The sequence below is a fragment of the Coregonus clupeaformis genome, chromosome 10 (genome assembly GCF_020615455.1).
Source record: "Coregonus clupeaformis isolate EN_2021a chromosome 10, ASM2061545v1, whole genome shotgun sequence".
Lineage (NCBI taxonomy): Eukaryota > Metazoa > Chordata > Actinopteri > Salmoniformes > Salmonidae > Coregonus > Coregonus clupeaformis.
This window is the reverse complement of record NC_059201.1, coordinates 29,069,308-29,089,138: the sequence shown is the minus strand read 5'-3', so window position 1 is coordinate 29,089,138 and position 19,831 is coordinate 29,069,308. Positions and strand designations below refer to the sequence as shown.

At 43.8% G+C, this 19,831-nt stretch overlaps 1 protein-coding gene across 1 annotated transcript in view; it reads right to left on the bottom strand.

The window, feature by feature from the left end:
* Positions 1-3,177: 3,177 nt before the first annotated feature.
* The window catches only part of LOC121574964 (protein kinase C delta type-like), a 37,891-nt gene continuing 21,237 nt past the window's right edge, over positions 3,178-19,831 (bottom strand). Inside the window, exons 2-17 of the mRNA XM_041887671.2 lie at positions 14,150-14,282; positions 13,171-13,440; positions 9,008-9,176; positions 8,349-8,380; positions 8,074-8,159; positions 7,111-7,240; positions 6,844-6,944; positions 6,638-6,731; positions 6,096-6,220; positions 5,621-5,794; positions 5,347-5,438; positions 5,110-5,172; positions 4,818-4,956; positions 4,504-4,692; positions 3,925-4,053; positions 3,178-3,763 (exon numbers count right to left, since the gene is read on the bottom strand). Coding sequence (XP_041743605.1) covers positions 3,605-3,763; positions 3,925-4,053; positions 4,504-4,692; positions 4,818-4,956; positions 5,110-5,172; positions 5,347-5,438; positions 5,621-5,794; positions 6,096-6,220; positions 6,638-6,731; positions 6,844-6,944; positions 7,111-7,240; positions 8,074-8,159; positions 8,349-8,380; positions 9,008-9,176; positions 13,171-13,440; positions 14,150-14,258 — 2,061 coding nt within the window. The 5' untranslated portion in view covers positions 14,259-14,282 and the 3' untranslated portion in view covers positions 3,178-3,604. The remainder of the gene's footprint in view (positions 3,764-3,924; positions 4,054-4,503; positions 4,693-4,817; positions 4,957-5,109; positions 5,173-5,346; positions 5,439-5,620; positions 5,795-6,095; positions 6,221-6,637; positions 6,732-6,843; positions 6,945-7,110; positions 7,241-8,073; positions 8,160-8,348; positions 8,381-9,007; positions 9,177-13,170; positions 13,441-14,149; positions 14,283-19,831) is intronic.

Here is a 19,831-nt window from a genome sequence, read left to right as displayed (position 1 = left end):
CCAAATTCCTATTGTAACCTGCAGTAGGCCACCCGCCTGTGAAAGTGCCTATGAGGAGCGAAATTGTGAAAACAAATTATCAGAAAGTGCCTACATGTTTGCAAAATGTGACAGTCAAAACGTGATGAAAAAATAACTAAACTAACCACTGACAAGGCCTACATGTAGAATAGAAGGAATAACATAATTAAGGAATAAGGCACGAGGGGGTGTGGTATATGGCCAATATACCAGCGCTAAGGGCTCAATGCAGAGTGCCTGGATACAGCCCTTAGCCGTGGTATATTGGCCATATACCACAAACCCCCCAGGTGCCTTATTGCTATTATAAACTGGTTACCAATGTAATTAGAGCAGTAAAAATAAACGTTTTGTCATATCCATGGTATACGGTCTGATATAACACGGTTGTCAGCCAATCAGCATTCAGGGCTCGAACCACCCAGTTTATAATTATCAATAGCCTACAATATTAATTGATCTGGACAACAATTTAGAGTTAAAGACCTGTTTATTTATAATCAGATGTAAAATATGAAGACAGTAAAAAAAGTACATCCTTACGTCACCAAATATTGTATCAGTTTAGGGCAAGTGCCTTCAGAAAGTATTCATATCCCTTGACTTATTCCACATTGTTGTCTTACAGCATGAATTCGAAATGGATTAAATATATTTTTTTCTCACCACTCTACACACAATACCCCATAATGACAAAGTGAAAATATGTTTTTAGAAATTTTTTCAAATGGATTGAAAATGAAATGCAGACATTTACATAAGTATTCACACCCCTGAGTCAGTCCTTTGTAGAAGCACCTTTGGCAGCAATTACAGCTGTGAGTCTTTTTCTGGGTAAGTCTCTATGAGCTTTCCACACCTGGATTGTACAACATTTGCCCATTATTCCTATTCAAAATTCTTCAAGCTCTATCAAATTGGTTGTGGATCATTGCTAGACAACCATTTTCAGGTTTTGCCATACATTTTGCCATAGATTTAAGTAAAAACTGTAACTTGGCCACTCCAGAACATTCACTGTCTTCTTGGTAAGCAACCAGTGTAGATTTGGCCTTGTTATTTAGGTTATTGTCCTGCTGAAAGATGAATTTATCTCCCAGAGTCTGGTGGAAAGCAGACTGAACCAGGTTTTCCTCTAGGATTTTGCCTGTGCTTAGCTCTATCCCGTTTCTATTTTATCCTGAAAAACTCCCCAGTCCTTAACGATTACACGCATACCCATAAGATGATGCAGCCACCACTATGCTTGAAAATATGGAGTGGTACTCAGAAATATTTTGTATTGGATTTGCCCCAAACAAACACTTTGTATTCAGGACAAGAAGTTAATTGCTTTACCACATTTTTTGCAGTATTATTTTAGTGCTTTGTTGCAAACAGGATGCATGTTATGGAATATTTGTATTCTGTACAGGCTTCCTTCTTTTCACTTTGTGAATTAGGTTAGTATTGTGCAGTAACTACAATGTATCTGATCCATCCTCAGTTTTCTCATATCACAGCCATTAAACTCTGTAACTGTTTTAAAGTCACCATTGGCCTCATGGTGAAAACCCTGAGCGGTTTCCGTCCTGTCTGGCAACTGAGTTAGGAAAGACGCCTATATCTTTGTAGTGACTGGGTGTATTGATACAGCATCCAAAGTGTAATTAATAACTTTACCATGCTCAAAGGAATATTCAATGTTTTTTACTCCTGAATTTATTTAGGCTTGCCATAATAAAGGGGTTGAATACTTATTGACTCAAGACATTTAAGCTTTTCATTTTTAATTAATCTATAGAAATGTCAAAAAACAGTTCCACTTTGACATTATGGGGTATTGTGTGTAGGCCAGTGACCAAAAATCTCAATTTAATCAATTTTAAATTCAGGCTGTAACACAACAATATGTGGAAAAAGTCGAGGGGTGTGAATACTTTCTGAAGGCACTGTACATACCGTTTTCATTTAATATACAGCATATTATTATTATTATTATTATTATTTGCTTTTTAAAATACATTAAAGTAACACAAAACCCAATTATCCATCGTTTTGCTAAAGGAATCACCCCCAACATACACCCATATCCTTCAAAACAAATGACTGTATAGTACCATTACCATTATAGACCATTAGTCTCCTGAGTGGCGCAGTGGTCTAAGGCACTGCATCGCAGTGCTAACTGTGCCACAAGAGATCCTGGTTCGAATCCAGGCTCTGTCGCAGCCGGCCGCAACCGGGAGACTCATGGGCGGTGCACAATTGGCCCAGTGTCGTCCAGGGTAGGGGAGGGAATGGCCGGCAGGGATGTAGCTCAATTGATAGAGCATTGCGTTTGCAACGCCAGGGTTGTGAGTTCGTTTCCCACGGGGGGGGGGGGCAGTATAAAAAAAAATATATATGTATTCACTAACTGTAAGTCGCTCTGGATAAGAGAGCGTCTGCTAAATGACTAAAATGTAATTACATTGACTCCCTCCAGTATGATGTCCCACTCCATTTCACATTAACTCTTGTCTGAATCAGAGTAGCTCTGGTTTGTTCAGGAGAGTGGGAAAGCTGCAGTACTGGTTCCAAATCCTTAGTTTTACATCATGTGGATGGGCAAACAAATCCACACGGTGAAATGTGAGTGAGACTATCCATGCCTGTATAAATCTGTGAATCCTCTACAGGTCCTGTTTCTTGGGTGTTCTATAATTCGTTTTTATATCACCCTTTCAATTTCATTAATTTCACCTTCCATAGGGTACTGAATCCGCACCTGAAAAAGTATAAATGTTATTTTCATTATAAGACATTTCAAATATACTCGAGATTCATGCTGTCACTCAGACACATTAATTCATGCATGCATTTATGCACAGTGAGTGCTCCCCTACACACACACACACACACACACACACACCTTTATATTGCCATCCTTGTGGGGGCCAAATAATTGATTCCCATCCAAAATCCTATTTTCCCTTACCCTAACCTTAACCCTTAACCTAACCATAACCCTCATCCTAACCTTAACCCCAAACCTATACCTAACCCTAACTCCTAACCGTAACCCCAACCTTAATTCTAACCCTAATCCTAATTGTAACCCTAAACCTAACCCCTAAGCCTAAAATAGCATTTTTCCTTGTGGAGACCAGAAAAATGTCCCCACTTGTCCGAATTATCCTTGTTTTACTATCCTTTTGAGGACTTCTGGTACCCACAAGGATAGTAAAACAAACCACACACACAATAAACAATTATGTGAATGATGGGATGGGAAAGAGCGACATACAGTAGGCAGAGCACACGGGTGTGTGATAGAGCCACATTTGACCCCTGACATCCCAGCATGGACAATATTAAACAACTGCCTGAGCTATGGGGTGTGTGTGAATGAGTGTGTTGATGTATGTTGGGGGATAAAGTACAGTACATGGATTGATTTATACTGATTCAAGGTTTGATCCCAAGGAAAAGAAAGACACCATTATTGAATGGAACCACCACAGAGATAAATGCAACACCGGTTTTTCCCTTCCTCCTCCTTTTCCTGTGTGTTTATAATGGAGCGGTTGGAACGAAGAGATGGGGGAATCTTGTTGTTCCTTCATTTGTCCTTAATGCGTTCCATCTTGGGGTTGATGAAAGAGAAGCCTGCAAAGGCTGTCTGGTCCATGGAGTCGATCAGGTTCTTGTCCGTGTGGGAGAGGCGGGGCTTCTCACTCAGGAACTCCCGGTCAAAGTTGTTGCAGTCATTGGGGCCTTTCTGTGATTGGCAGAGAAGGTCTGTCAGTTCAACAAGAGGCCAATAACACCATTGAACTCCAACTAAATAATGATTATGGTGTAAACAAATCTGAAAAAGAGCATTAGTGTGTGAGTTTCACTAGCCACAGTTCCATTATAAGTCAGAGAACCAGATCGTACCACTTTAGGTTTGAAGGGGGGGTCCACCTCTCTCTTCTCCAGGGCAGGCCAGTTGAGGGTCTTGAAGAAGGAGTGTCCGCGGATGTTCCCCACCACCCCTAGCCTGCGACTGGGGTCTCGTTCAAACAGCTGGGGATGGGGCACAGTGACACGCAATAGCTTAAGGACAAGCTTCCAGCTTGGGTTTAAGGTGTGTGTGTGCGCCTGCATGGTGCTGTGGATAAGCTTGTCAGTGTGTAGATTGGAGGGGTCGAGAGGGATATAATTGCAAGGTAACAAGGGTGTGGAAACATTACTTGCATATGTAAGGGAAAATAACCTTTAATCACAGGCAACGTTGTGGCATTCCAAAGCCTGTCTTTCTCTGTATGTCTAGGTGTGACTATGTGTGAATGTCTGTGTGCATGGCTAGTGTTGATGAAAGTCAGGTGAGATTTCAAGATTGATTACATTGTTTACTAGTGGACACCAATCTGCCACCCACTGTCACAGACTTACAGGCACACAACATTGTGAAATGGAGGTAAAGGCTGTGTGGTGAGTGAATGAGTGAGAGAAGAGGATGAGCAGCAGCCGCACCTTCTCCAGCAGGTCCTTGGCCTCCTTGGTGATCCAGCGAGGGTAGTGAGGCACGTCCATCCTGATGGACTCAAACAGCTCATCCTCGTCATCACCCTGGAACGGCGACTGGCCAATTAGCATCTCATACACCAGTACCCCAAACGACCACCAGTCCACGGAGAAGGTGTACTTCTGCCCCAGCAGGATCTGAGGATGGACGGAGAGACAGACACATGGACAATGTTAAGAGTAATCTTAAGAGAGTAAATTGCTTTACAAACAGAATTCTACAATACCCTATCCTGCATGGACACAGACACAGTCACACACACCTCTGGTGCGATGTAGTCCGGCGTCCCACAGAAAGTGGTGGCCCGATTCTCTCCAAACACATTCTCCTTGCACATTCCAAAGTCAGCGATCTTAATGTGGCCGTCCCTGTCCAGCATCACATTGTCCAGCTTCAGGTCCCTGTAGCAGGGAAGGGGGGGGCAGGGGGGAGAGGGGTTAAGTCAGCTCCCTCAGTAAAGGGAATGAAGTCCATCTACTAAGCACTAGTACAAGGATGAATAATGGAAATCAAGTGCAAGGCCAGACGAGACTATTGAAGTTCATTGATCTCACCTGTAAATTATTCCTTTGGAGTGGAGGAACTGCAGTCCAATTATGATCTCTGCAGAGTAGAACCTGGGGGAGAAGAGTGGTAGAGGCCAAATTACTTCTGTGTGCATCACCATTATGAAAGGCCTACAGTCTGCCCTTAACCTGCTATGAAACCGTTGTGGGTGAGTTCTAAGTAAGTAACTAATAACTACTTAGTGTCTGGTAGATGGTGAGATAACACTGTAGTCTGTCACTCACGTGGCTCTGTAGAGTTCAAAGCGACCCTTATCCTGTATGTGGAACATCAGGTCTCCTCCATTCAGGTACTCCATCACGAAAAACAGGTGTTCCTGGTAACACACACACAAACCTATCAGTTAAACTACTGTCTAAACACCCAAGTATAGTGACACACATCAGTCTGACGAACAATTGTTCTAGGAGTTCTGTATGTGTGTGTGTGTGGAGGTAGTGATGGATGATGGTAAATCCTAATGAAAGATTAAGTTATGGAGAGGGGTAGGGGTCTCACCCTGGTCTGGAAGGTGGAGTAGAGGTGTGTGAGGAAGGGGTTGTCCCAGGCCAGGGCCAGGACTCTCTTCTCCACCATGGTACACTCCACATCATCATCCATCAGAACCACATCTTTCTTCAGGGCCTTCACAGCAAAGTACTGCCCTTGCCCCCTCAGCTCAGCCAGCAGGACCTGGAGCACCACACAGGAGAGGTGATACAGTATAGCCGCATACTCATGTTGAACATACTAAACTAAACTACCAGACCAGAGCAGGCCACTGGGTTGCTATAGCTACTCCAACAACAGATAATAACACGGGTCACATACTAACTAAACCACTAAAGTAGGTTGGCTCTTAGCAGTTGAAGAGTGCCTTGAAACCTTTTAGACAAAGCAGTATTAGCAAGTGACATGTGTGAAGGCCATTGAGTCTGTGTGTATGGGTATCAGTGGCATGAGCATGAGGAATGTAGCAGTGGTTGTACTGTACCTTGCCAAAGCTGCCCTTGCCCAGCACCTTGTGGAACACAAAGTTGTCAATGGTGAGGCGGGTCTTGGTGGTGATGCTGGCGGGGGCAAGGCCCTTACCTCCCTCCCACAGCTTCTCATAGCCTTCTGTTGAACACACACACACACAAAGAGACGGGCATAATGTCAATAGATGCATAGACACGTAAAGACACACAAAAAAACGACAGAGAACTAAAGACCTACATTGTTTAGGACCAAATAGTGTGGTTTACTTAAGCAATAAGGCACGAGGGGGTGTGGTATATCAGACCGTATACCACAAGTATGACAAAACTGCCCTAATTACATTGGTAACCAGTTTATAATAGCAATAAGGCAACTCGGGGGTTTGTGGTATATGGCCAATATACCACAGCTAAGGGCTGTTATTATGCACGATGCAACGTGGTATACGGTCTGATATACCACGGCTGTCAGCCAATCAGCATTCAGGACTCAAACCACCCAGTTCATAAAGCAGAATAACATGAGCTCTCAACTGCAGCAGTGATAGCTACTTACCACTAGGGTCCGCTCCTGGGCTTTTGTTGAAGTCCTGGTAGATTCCAATGTCCGTTGACTCTGAGTTGTTGGATTCAGACCGTCTTGTGGATTTCTGAAGGGGTATAATGCTATTACAATATGGTTATGAATGTGCATTCATGACTCTATAAAATACATTAGTATGTGTGAATGTGGGCATGACCAAGTGTCCCTGGCTTTCTCACTTGGCTAACTTGGTTGAGGGCCTCAGCCAGGAGTTTCTGGTTGATTCCACAGAGATTTCCCACTTTCTTCTCACACTTGTGATGGGAGTTCATGCCACAGTCTGACAGGAGAGAGGAGAGAAGAGTAAGACAGTGGCTGGGAGAAAATGGAGAGGTAAAGAAATAAGAGAGGCAGCGCTAAAATATTGGGTGGATTGAAGATCGATAGAAAGAGACAGAGAGAGAGCGACACAGACAGAGACAGAGAGAGAGAGGCCTCACACCTACCTTCACACTTGAGGCCCTGCTTGACCATTCCCCACAGCATACTGCCACAGTGGTCACAGAACGTAGGGCTCATGTAGTTGTGGATCTTGAAGCGATGTGGCATGTCGATCTTAAAGCGCTCCTTCTGGAACTGTGGATACACAGAGCTCCCGTCATCAATAGTACCCATGGGTACTGACCCAAAAAAATTGGTGTCTGTGGGGCCTCACAGCCCTTCTGAACCTCCTCATGGTGCCCCACAGGGAGCAAGAGAAAGGGGACATGGGAACACACCTACACCATTAACTGGTGGACTGACTCCACCCACTCTTCCCTCACAGCACTGACTAGCCAACCACTCCACCTCTACTGTTCCCATACAGGCTGCAGACAGGGAACAGGTTCACCTCTAACCACTAACCCCTGAAGAGAAGGCCACTCTATCCTAACTGCCACAGGTGCTGTAGAGCTGATCCCACTGCTGCAAATACTATCAGTCTTTCTATCATTCCATGGCTGCAACACTGCAACACTAGTCAAAAGTGCTCCACTACTGGTAATAACTGTCCTATGCTGAATCCACTGGCACTATACTGGTTACTTTAGTCCCGTGCTAACTAAATTACAGCTGGAATGAAGCACCACTGTTCAGTTTTAAACACAAGCCTATTGATTTGCCTGACACAGTTCTCCTGGTCTCTGATAGCTGTTGATTTGACCTCCCTGAAAGTGTCTCGTGTTGCCTATTGAAGGATGTAGAATAACGTGGCACAATTCTCACAGCTGCATGACCCGATACAATCAGAGAAAACAATATGGACAAATGACTACCCTAGTCAACATATTGATAAAGGGAATCACTCCATAGAAAACTGATCTTCAAAACACCAACTACAAAAGGCTACATGGTGCTAATTGGCCACACAGCATTATATACAGTGTGCTGCAGATTTTTTATATGTTTTGGGAGGTCATGTTGCTTACCATAGTGTCTCTGCTGTTGGCTGCTGTTCCTGTGCACCTCCCTATGATTTTGTCAATACATTTCTTGTGGATGGCAGCATTGCATTCTGAGACACAGATAAAGCCACATTAGGGAAAGCTGATAGTTAAGATATTCACTTATTGTTATGAGAAATGTGTTTATATATTTGGGAGTAAATTTTGCAGAGTGCACGCTTAGGATATTTCACTCCAAGCTACAAAACAACGTCCATATTGTGAAAAATGTAAATGGCAAGGAGGTCAGAGGCACTCACGTCTGCACTTGTAGCCTTGCTTGTTGAATCCCCTGTTTGGAAAGAAAGATTCATACAATAAATGACTAATCTTTGTGCACTTTTCCCAAAAGGCATACTGACAGATGGTAAAACAAATCTCAATATAAAGTATTGACAGTGACAATAAACAATGGTAGTTTAACAAAATGAAAGAGAGGAGGGACATTCATTCATCTTTTGCACAAACTACACCATCCACACACAATAGGGACATTGGTCATTCCTCAACCTGTCACCAAAAATAGGCACCAATAACAGTTTTCTTCTCTGGCAGGAAGGGGGCAGCCCTGCACTAGGGATTGTGCTGACATTGTTGGAACATTGCAGCAGCACCCTGTGGGTTTTCCCCAGACAGCTCACAGTCCAGGCCCTGCCAGCCAGTCTTACTGTTATTGTTGGACAGACCGCTCCAGTTATGGAACAATTAGAGCTGTTAATTGGTCTACTTAGAGAGCCCATGGGGGGCTGGTTTTGGGGTAATCAGTCAACTGTCTCTGTACTCTGGTTTACTGCTAAGCCAAGGCATAATACCATTTGTGTAGCAGAATGACACTTGTAAAACAGGTTGAAAGCCCAACAGTCTTTGTTATGGTCATGGTCAGTGTGGTGGTTTGGATGGGGTGGTCTGCGTCTCTCACCAGACAAACTCCCGGCAGACAGAGCAGAAGGTGGGCTGTCCGAAGAAGGTGGCTGTGAACTCATGGTTCTTGATGAAGTGGACCTTGGCCTGTTTAATGGCTCCTCTCCTTCGGGTCAGTGTCATCGCACCGTCCTCCTCTTCACGCCCCTTCACGTTCGACTTAAACACTGCTCGGGACACATAACAACATTACAATTAATTATTCTATGTACTCAATCATATACCATTGTGTCTGCTGTTAGTGATATTTTAATAATTGTGTTACATTGTGAGCTAAAAATGGTACCTTGGTGGAAAAAAAATAAGAGTTTGTAACAAAACAGCAGTAGTCGAAAAAGTAGCAAATGGTCATACTTGAATGAAAGTAAAGATACCTCAATAGAAAATGACTAAAAAATGAGTCACCTAGTAAAATACTACTTGAGTAACAGTCTAAAAGTATTTGGTTTTAAATATACTTAAGTATCAAAAGTAAATGTAATTGCTAAAATATACTTAAGTATCAAAAGTAAAAGTATATATTATATTAAGCACATTTACGAGGCATTTGTATTTAGTGAGTCTGCCAGATCAGAGGCAATATGACCAGGGATGTTCTCTTGATAAGTGTGTGAATTGCGCCATGTTCCTGTCCTGCTAAGCATTCAAAATGTAACGAGAACTTTTGGGTGTCAGTGAAAATGTATGGAGTAAAAAGTAAATTATTATATTTAGGAATGTAGTGAAGTAAAAGTCAAAGTTGTCAAAAATATAAATAGTAAAGTACAAATACACAAAAGAAAACTACATACATTATTGCCTGTCTACACAGATGTCTCAGCATTATATAAAAAAATACAGTTTATTAAAGACATGCTCTGGAACTTTGGCGACTACTAAGTATTTTATAACCTCCTGCTTTGGGCTGGATGTGTCAATGTGTAGTTCATACAGTGCATTCGGAAAGTATTCAGACCCCTTGACTTTTTCCACAGTTTGTAACATTACAGCATATTCTAAAATTGATTAAATCGTTTTTTCCCCCTCATCAATCTATACACAAAACCCAATAATGACAAAGCAAAAACAGGTTTTTAGAAATGTTTGCTAATGTATTAAAAATGAAAATAAACGTAAATATTAGATTTACATAATTATTCAGACCCTTTACTTAGTACTTTGTTGAAAAACCTTTGGCAACGATTACAGCCTCAAGCCTTCTTGGGTATGACGCTACGAGCTTGGCACACATGTAATTGGGGAGTTTCTCCCATTCTTCTCTGTAGATCCTCTCAAGCTCTGTCAGGTTGGATGGGGAGCATCGCTGCACAGCTATTTTCAGGTCTCTCCAGAAATGTTCAAATCAGGTTCAAGTCCGGGCTCTGGCTGGGCCACTCAATGACATTCAGAGACTTGTCCCGAAGCCCCTCCTGCGTTGCCTTGGTTGTGTGCTTAGGGTCGTTGTCCTGTTGGAAGGTGAACCTTAGCCCCAGTCTGAGGTCCTGAGTGCTCTAAAGCAGGTTTTCATCAAGGAACTCTATGTACTTTGCTCCGTTCATCTTTCCCTCGATCCTGACTAGTCTCCCAGTCCCTGCTGATGAAAAACATCCCCACAACATGATGCTGCCATGACAATGCTTCACCGTAGGGATTGTGCCAGTGGCTTCCGTCTGGCCACTCTATCATAAAGGCCTGATTGGTGGCGTGCTGCAGAGATGGTTGTCCTTCTTGAAGGTTCTCCCATCTCCACAGAGGAAGTCTGGAGCTCTTTCAGAGTGACCACCTCCCTGACCAAGGCCCTTCTCCCCCGATTGCTCAGTTTGGCCGGGCGGATGATGGAGGCCACTGTGTTCTTGGGGACCTTCAATGCTGAAGAACATTTCTGGTACCCTTCCCCAGATCTGTGCCTTGACACAATCATGTCTCGGAGCTCTACGGACAATTCCTTCAACCTCATGGCTTGGTTTTTGCTCTGACATGCACTGTCAACTGTGGGACCTTATGTAGACAGGTGTGTGCCTTTCCAAATCATGTCCAATCAATTGAATTTACCACAGGTGGACTCCAATCAAGTTGTAGAAACATCTCAAGGATGGTCAATGGAAACAGGATTCACCCGAGCTCAATTTTGAGTGTCATAGTAAAGGGTCTGAATACTTATGTAAATGTGATAGTTCAGCTTTTAATTTTTTTATAAATTAGCAAACATTTCTAAAAACCAGTTTTTGCTTTGTCATTATGGGGTATTGTGTGTAGATTGATGAGGGAAAAAAACTATTTAATCCATTTTAGAATAAGGCTGTAACGTAACAAAATGTGGAAAAAGGGAAGGGGTCTGAATACTTTATGAGCAGAATTACAGTCTTACCTCAACTAGACACAAAATACCTAGTTTAAAGCGACTTTTTCCGGAAGCTCTGCTGCGCCATTTTCCTATATTTTCCCCCACGTGGGCCAGCCCCCTAACAACTCGAGTTCTAGCCAATGAACTTCAGCCCTTCGCCATTTGAGCGACACCTAGCAAGATGCACACACAGCAGAGCGAGAGAGAGCGCAATGACTTGGTGCGCATATCTGCACATATGTGACGTAAAATATGCAATTTTCGGGGGCCTCTTTTGGCTCGCGAGTGCCACTATCAGAACAACCGGCAAAAAAATATACAAAAGTACTGGAGAATCTCTTTAAACATCAATCATCAAATTGGGGAAGATTAAGGAAAAGTAATCCAAAGAATGAGGTCAGGTCACACTTGTTTGACATTCAGAGTAAACGGTGAGAATGGCCTTCTGCAAAATGTGGCTGCAGCTGACGCAAACCAGAGACAGAAGAGAAAAGCGAGACACTCGTCTCCCAAATGTTTTGCTGATCGGGGTGGGCCACTCTGATCTACTTGTCCTAGCCCCGCGTAGGGTGTGCCCCAGAGCGAGACATCTCACAGGCAAATTTTTCAGGGCGGATGGGGCGAGGACACTAAGTAGACCAGAGCATAGATGTTCCCTCTTTCACGTGAGCATGCCAGATATTATGGAGAAACTGTCAGCTCACGCAGGAAGGTTTAGATCGAGTTTAATGGAGGTGATATGTGAGAGGTGTTTGTTTTGAATAATCTTGTTGTATTTATTGTATTGATATTATTTATTGTATGTTCATGTTCAAAGGGCTCCCTTGCAAGTGAGACCCTGGTTTCACGCAAGAGAAGGAACGCCTACTTACACAGACAGGAACCATGACCATTTTTTTCAATGGTAAATGGCCTGAGTAAACAATCTTATTTACATTTACATTTTACATTTTAGTAATTTAGCAGACGCTCTTATCCAGAGCGACTTACAGTTAGTGAGTGCATACATTATTATTTTTATTTATTTCCCGTGGGAATCGAATCCACAACCCTGGCATTGCAAACACCATGCTCTACCAACTGAGCTACATCCCTGCCGGCCATTCCCTCCCCTACCCTGGACGACGCTGGGCCAATTGTGCGCCGCCCCATGGGTCTCCCGGTCGCGGCCGGCTACGACAGAGCCTGGATTTATCCACCAACTTTGACGCAAGCCAAGGGGACTGGGTCAAAGGTCATGGAAAGAAAGCGAGAGAGGCGTGAGAGAGGTAAACAAAGAAAATAAAACTGATATGAGGACTGTGAGAAGACACAAAAGAGGGTGAGGGAGGAGGACAAAGACAGATGGGAAGATGGAGAACAAGACATTCCTTTGACTGGTGTGTATGTTTAGAGAGGAGACGCTCCCACCTGCCAACTCTGGACACAGGCTGGTGACAGTCGGGCAGAGAGGGCTAATCAGACACACAGGCCTAAAAATACCACAGTCTGGGCTGCTTTTCAGGAAACCTGCAGAGAGAGGGGGGTATGATGGATGCTGCCCCAGCCTACCCCCTTCACCTACCCTGGGCCGACCCAGATCAGGTTCAGCCTGACTGGGACACTCCAACATACAGCCTCCCCCTGGGTCTGGGTCCTATGCCAGCTCCTTGATACACACAATCCCCCTTCCAGGGCCTGCATGGCTGCAAGGCTGAGCTCCATGTGACGAGCTGGCCTGGCAGCCTAGAGGCCACTGTTTACTGTCTGTAACCAGTGTGTATGAGTGCTGGGGAGTACAGAGAGAGACAGAGATATAGTAAGTGCTAGATTGAGAGCATGTTTGTTTGGCTTACTACCTGCTGTGTCTGTGTCCTCCACAAAGAACTGGACGGCCATCTGAACCTTCCCAGAAGGCTGCAGGTCTACCCAGAATTCAGCACAGCCGTTGCCCTTCTTACAGCGCTCAGCCAGCACGGACACGCCCACCGTGGCCTCGGCCAATGGCTCCTCGGCGGTCTTCATCAGAACCACCTGCAGGACACGGCCCTCGTAGATGTGGGCGTCGAAACTGGACTTCCAGGCTGGGTACATAGTAGGTTTCCTCTGGACCAGGGTCTTACCCCGCTCTGGGGGGAGAGAGAGAGAGAGAGAGAGAGAGAGAGAGAGAGAGAGAGATAGAGAGAGAGAGAGGTTACACTACTACTACTACTACTACTACTACTACTCCATGTGCATGACAAAGTGTGTTTGTGTATGTGTGAAAGGTTGGGAAAGAAAAGCGTGAGTGTGTGTGTATACAGTTTGGTCGTACCAGTGGTGTAAAGTACTTAGGTAAAAATACTTTAAAGTACTACTTAAGTTTTTTGGGGGGGTATCTGCCCTTTACCATTTATATTTTTGACAACTTTTACTTCACTACATTCCTAAAGAAAATAATGTACTTTTTACACCTTACATTCGTTATATTTTCTATGCTTAGCAGGACAGGAAAATGGTCAAATTTATGTACTTATCAAGAGAACATCCCTGGTCATCCCTACTGCCTCTGATCTGGCGGACTCACTAAACACACATGCTCCGTTTGTAAATGATGTCTGAGTGTTGGAGTGTGCCCCTTGCTATCCGTAAATTTAAAAAACAAGAAAATGGTACCTTCTGGTTTGCTTAATATAAGGAATATGAAATTATTTAATTTTTTATACTTAAGTATATTTGAGCAATTACATTTACTTTTGATACTTGAGTATATTTAAAACCAAATACTAATAATAAAAGTATGACAATTTGGTACTTTTTCCCACCACTGGGTAGTACCCCATGGGTAATGATACTGACCAGTGCTGAGGGACTCCTTCATCTTAATGGCACAGAAGGGAGCGTCAGTCAGGGGGGACAGGACGCCCGCATCAAACGCATTAAAGGCTATCCGCAAGAAGGGCGACATGGTGACCACTCATCCAGCAGCCTCCTGTTAAACACAGACACAGTCAGGGTTACAGCACACTCTTAAACAACCCGCATCCTAAAAACAAGAAGTAGACACAGCGGTGGGCAGCGATTGCTAAAGAGACACGAAATACAGAGGAAGTGGATGCATTCACTGTCACGTGCCGTGCTAATGCTGAAATAAAGCCCTACATCAAGACATGACAGAGGGAAGAGGACTGTTGTGAAAGACTCAGAAGAACAAGAAATCCCTCTCCGGTCCCGCAGACTGCGTGAGAGCAATACAAGCCAGCGGGACAAAAGGAGAGAATCAGACAGAAAATCAATGGGATCAGATTCACATGACATTAATTCCCTGAGAGGGAGTGATCTAAATCTGGGGCGCTGGCATTTCTTTCCCCTCCGCTAATAGTGTCCGTCCATCCTGCTACTTTATATAAGTTTGTTTTTCTGGCTGATTTAGACAGGCATGGATCAGGCCATTGAGATGTAGTCCTCGGGGTCCTTCCCTGGGTCATGAGGCCAACCAGATCCCTACGCCTGCAAGAGCCTTCCCTATCTGACCCAAAAGGGTTGAGGTTCGGTTTTGACGATATAGTGATATAGAACCCCTACCGGAGCAGAGACCAGGAGCATCATAGAGGAGGAGGAAACAACGCCGTGAGAAGGTCTGTGAGCTCTCAGAGCTGAGTGTTACCACAGCTGACTGTATATGCAGCACAGAGGACCGTGGCCAGCATGCTTTTTGTGGCCTTGACGTTCTTACAAACCACAAAAGGCCTGACAATGTTGCTCATATGCCCCCAAAGCTACACTAACTACTAATTGTCCCCCGCGATGAAATCGGGGAGGGGACTGTGAATCTGTCTCCGCCCATTAGTAGGTTTGTACGTTAGTCACATGCGATATCTCAGACAGCACTGGCACGATTTTATAATTATAATAATTTGGGGGGGGGGTTGCTTATATTTGTCCTGTTACATACAAGTGTGTAATGGAAACATGTTTTTTTGCATATATCCCAACTCCCCCCGAGACAACCGCAGGAAGTGGGGTCACGGCAAGGGGTCGCCATTGTACAGCGCCCCTGGAGCAATTCGTTTTAAGTGCCTTGCCCAAGGGCACAGCAACAGATTTTTTTCACTTTGTCTGCTACGGTATTCAAACCAGCAACCTTTCGGTTACTGGCCCAACGCTCTAACCTCGAGGCTACCTGCTGGCCCGAATTTCACGAAACTTGGGTGAATGATGCGTCTTGCCATAGAGATAATAATAATAATATGCCATTTAGCAGACGCTTTTATCCAAAGCGACTTACAGTCATGCGTTCATACATTTTTGTGTATGGGTGGTCCCGGGGATCGAACCCACTACCTTGGCGTTACAAGCGCCGTGCTCTACCAGCTGAGCTACAGAGGACCACGATGCCAGATTTGTAGATCTGGCATCTACAAAATTACACTGATTGGCCCAAGGTAGGAGCTATAGTAATTCACTGAAATGTGTTAGTCATCTAGATTGGGGGGGGGTTGGGGGACATGTTTACTTGCCTTGTTTTCAAAAGATCCATGAAGTTGGCTGAGTGAATGTGAACTGGTAAGTCCAGTAAGACTGCTCGCTCAGCTCACGGCTACCAACAATTAAAAAAAGTTGAAGGCCTTCATCTTCAATTGCTTTTTAAAGAATTCCATGTAGTTTCTGGGATTATGACACCTTTTGTTCTTCCATGTCATTTTGTGGAATCCATGTCTTGCATAATGCAACAGGGCTAATGGCAGTGAGTGAGTGGTGAACTACCTTCCTATATCAGAAATGCTACTTCAGAACTAAAAATTTGAGGAGCAGACCTACAGAACGTAAGAGTTAGCATGCCAAAGAGGGAGGCAGCATTAGCCTACATCATAATCCCCCAAGCAGCCTTGAAATCCCACAGAATTCCTTCAAGAATTTCCACACAGCTATTTTCTTATGAGCTTTGTGTAATAACTCCCCTACTTTCCTATTTTGAGTCTTTGTGACCATAATCATGTGGATTAACAAACAGTATTTTCAGAGAAGTACTACTCCCTTGTAACCCAACTAAGGTTACATCTCATGACTCAAGCCACTTGGCTGTCCTGTGGCTGTTCTTATCAAAGCTCTATAGTGTTACAACAGTGTAGTACTCTGTGTACACATGTGGTATTAGCGAAGGATATGACATGGTCTTATCCTTTAACTTCTCTGCAAACAGTGTATGCACTGCCAATGTACTACCATAGTGGTACAGAGTGTCCTTGTGTGTAAAGAGTAAAACAAATAAGAGGACACTGCTTTGTTTTCATGCTCATTTTCACATTATTGCATGTCAATCATTACCTGGGTTAGCTAGGTAGTCTAGGACACCTAGTGGCATTCAGCTCACGTCGACTGGTACATGTGTCTGAAGTCAGAACTCGTAAAATTAACTGGTCCATGTTTGTAGACTGGTTTTCCCCAAATACCATTCTATGTAGGGTCTGAGCTGGGTTAGTTCTAAAACCATTAACATGTCCAAACTGTCTGGCTTGGCTCTGGTTTCTCTGTGTCTGAGGGACAGTAGTTCGAGTGGCCTGAAGTCAAGAGGGGTAAAACAGTTGAGTGAAACTCTCCCAGTCTTCCTTCGCCCACACACGTACACACTACACCACCCATGAAGATAAACACAGATACGGGGAGGAAGATATGCTTGCATGGGAATCCCTGCTTCAGGAAGTAGACTTTGAAATCAACCTGGAAACCAGTCCAAAAGCAACTATAGACTCAGTGCCAGCGGTCTGAAACAGCTCACAGTAGTACATTGCAAAACATTGTAAAATACCAGCATACACATAGTAATTTAATTTGCGCTCGATTGTAGACAGGCAGCCATATACACACAGTACTGTAAAAGAGAGAGCTGTTGTTTCCCCAAAGAGTGGAAAAAATTAGCAAAGGCATCTGGGGAGAGGAGTGGGCTGAGAAAATAGGAGAAGAGGAGAGGGGAAAGAGGGAGATGGAGGGAAACAGTGGAGAGGGGCAGCATACTGGAAGGCAGGCTAGTGGACATTTGTAAAAATTTAACATGACCGACATATAGACTATAGACCTCTCGAGAGGGGAGTCCGAGATGTCCACTTGGACAGACCGTGGGTAGAATAGGTTTGTGTGTGTGTTTGTTCTTTAGGGAATATGACTTACAACCCGAAGTCCTCAACTGTGCTATTTAGATTAGGCTCTCAAGTAACTATAAAGCTTGTGTGCTGGAATTAAAGGGCTAGAGTAAGCATAAATATAAAACTGGAATGTCACATTTAGGTTTGTGGTAATAATGTGGTATGTCTTTATGTATGACACAGTAACACCATGCAGACACAAGGAATGCTGAAAGTACACCAATTAGTAAATTGTTAAGGAGTAGTTACTGGAACAAGACATGGGAACACATTTCCAGTCAAATGTCACCATATACACGTACATCACCAAGGAATATTCAAATGAAACAGTTGTGACCTTCTTAGAATTTTACCTTCAAGGAAGTAATACTTAGTGGAATTAATACTTAGTGGGATTTTTACTGGAATGTCTAGTTATGGTCTAGCTATATGTAACTATATACAGTAAATCCCTATGTAGGGTATACTAACTCTTCAGAGGACATGGTTGAAGGAGGACTATTTATTGGAACAAGACTAGTCTGAGATAAAGCAGGATTAGTCATACATCTCAACATTCTCCACCAAGTATCTAGGACTCCAGATGACAAGTGAAACTTCCAGTGAATAGAACTGACTGAAACAAGCGATTAGTTCCCATGTGACCACTTCCTGGTATTTTGAAATACCCAAGGTATGATTATCAATTCCATCGTTTTTTATTGGGGGGGGCTACACCAGCGGTTCCCAAACTTTTGGGGGCCGGCCCGGGGACCCCTTTTGTGATAATTAACTTATAGTTGTAAGCATTTTTACCATCTAATTTGCTAGCTTGCAAGAGGAAGCTTCTTGGTTACAGCAGAGACAAACAATCCCCTCCTGGTTCAGGATCCCTGCTGCCTAAATGTTTTGTGCATGCAGCAAGCTGTGAGTAGCCTTTTAAAATAGTTGTATAACTTTATGAGCTGGCAATTAGCATTTAGCTAGCGTTCGCTATGGGACTTCGCTAGTAATTTGTTAGCCTTTGTTAGCATTTTTTCAATATAGCAACAAACAAACAGTTTGGAATTAAATGGTGCCCCTTGTGTGCTCTTCCGGTAATACCGTATATCCCGGTATGGTACAGCAACGGTATGAAAATCTGGATACCACCCAACCCCTCTGGCTACATCTTCATAAAGATATCTTTAGATAAGGAATATTCAGTGGAACAACACAGACAGAGGTGTACTGTACATGCGTAGAGAGGTAGGCATACAGCAGAGTGACGTCATTAGAGGGGGAGGCGGTGGCCTCAGCACTAACCACAGGGCCCTGCCCAAACAGGACAGGCAGGTTTAGGCCGAGAGCTTCGTTTTGGCTCCATTATCACTATTATCAGCTGCCCTGCTCTGCTTTCTATGGGACAGGGGACAATGACAATGACAGTGTGTTTGCATCATATCATCATGGGGTGTTTACCTGTATTTCAGCATCTTTTCAGACTACTGGTTGCTACCTACATAGTATTCATGTCAAAGGTTAGTAAAGTAACCTTTGCCTGCTCACAGTTGGTTAACATCACATGATGCACACCAGATTATGTCATCAGTGTCTCCGGATGATGTCATCTGAAACACATTTTTTACTACAAAACATAGAAGCGCGCCGCTTTTACATGTGTTGATGTTGGGGTGTTGGCTGGAGATGATTAATTAGATGTTGAAAAAGGGTGACATTTCCCTTTAAGAGTGGAGGAGGTTGAGACAAAAGGAGGTCCATGAGAATACAGATGATGATCTTTAAAAGGGTTGATCAGGTGAACAGCAGAGGGCATTTAACAATCGATTCTGATGACAGGACCAGAGGGCAGATAGACTGGAAACAGACAACAGAAGATTTCCCCACCGATACAAGGAAGTGCTTTTGGCAATAAAGCCTTAGATAATGTTACTGTATACTCTCACAAGAGGTATAGGCTGTGCCAAAACCCTTGGAGCTTCTTTAAAAACTACATTTCTGTTCTTATTACATGGATACAGGTGAAAAGTGAGCCTAGGTGGGCGGAGAGACTGTTTTAATTATTCCAACCAAATGTTTACCCTTGCTGTTCTAATGTTATTACACATATTCTAATTGGATGCTATGGGAGATGGTTGTCGGGACGATGGGTTTGAACAGGTTTGACAGGTGTTCCTGGTTTTCTAGTCATGCCCTGTGGATGCCGTGCTGGGACTGGTCAGAGAGGAAAACCAGGAAGTATCCCTGAAAATGACCCATACCCACAACACATACAGCAGGCTGTTTTAGGGAAAATGGGTGGAACCAAACAGCTTTGACCGTATGGTCTTTATTTACTGTAGACAGAAAACAGTCGTTCTCATCTTCTTTTCTATATCTCTACCAAACATCGTCTGCCGCTGGGATGGCTCAGGATCTG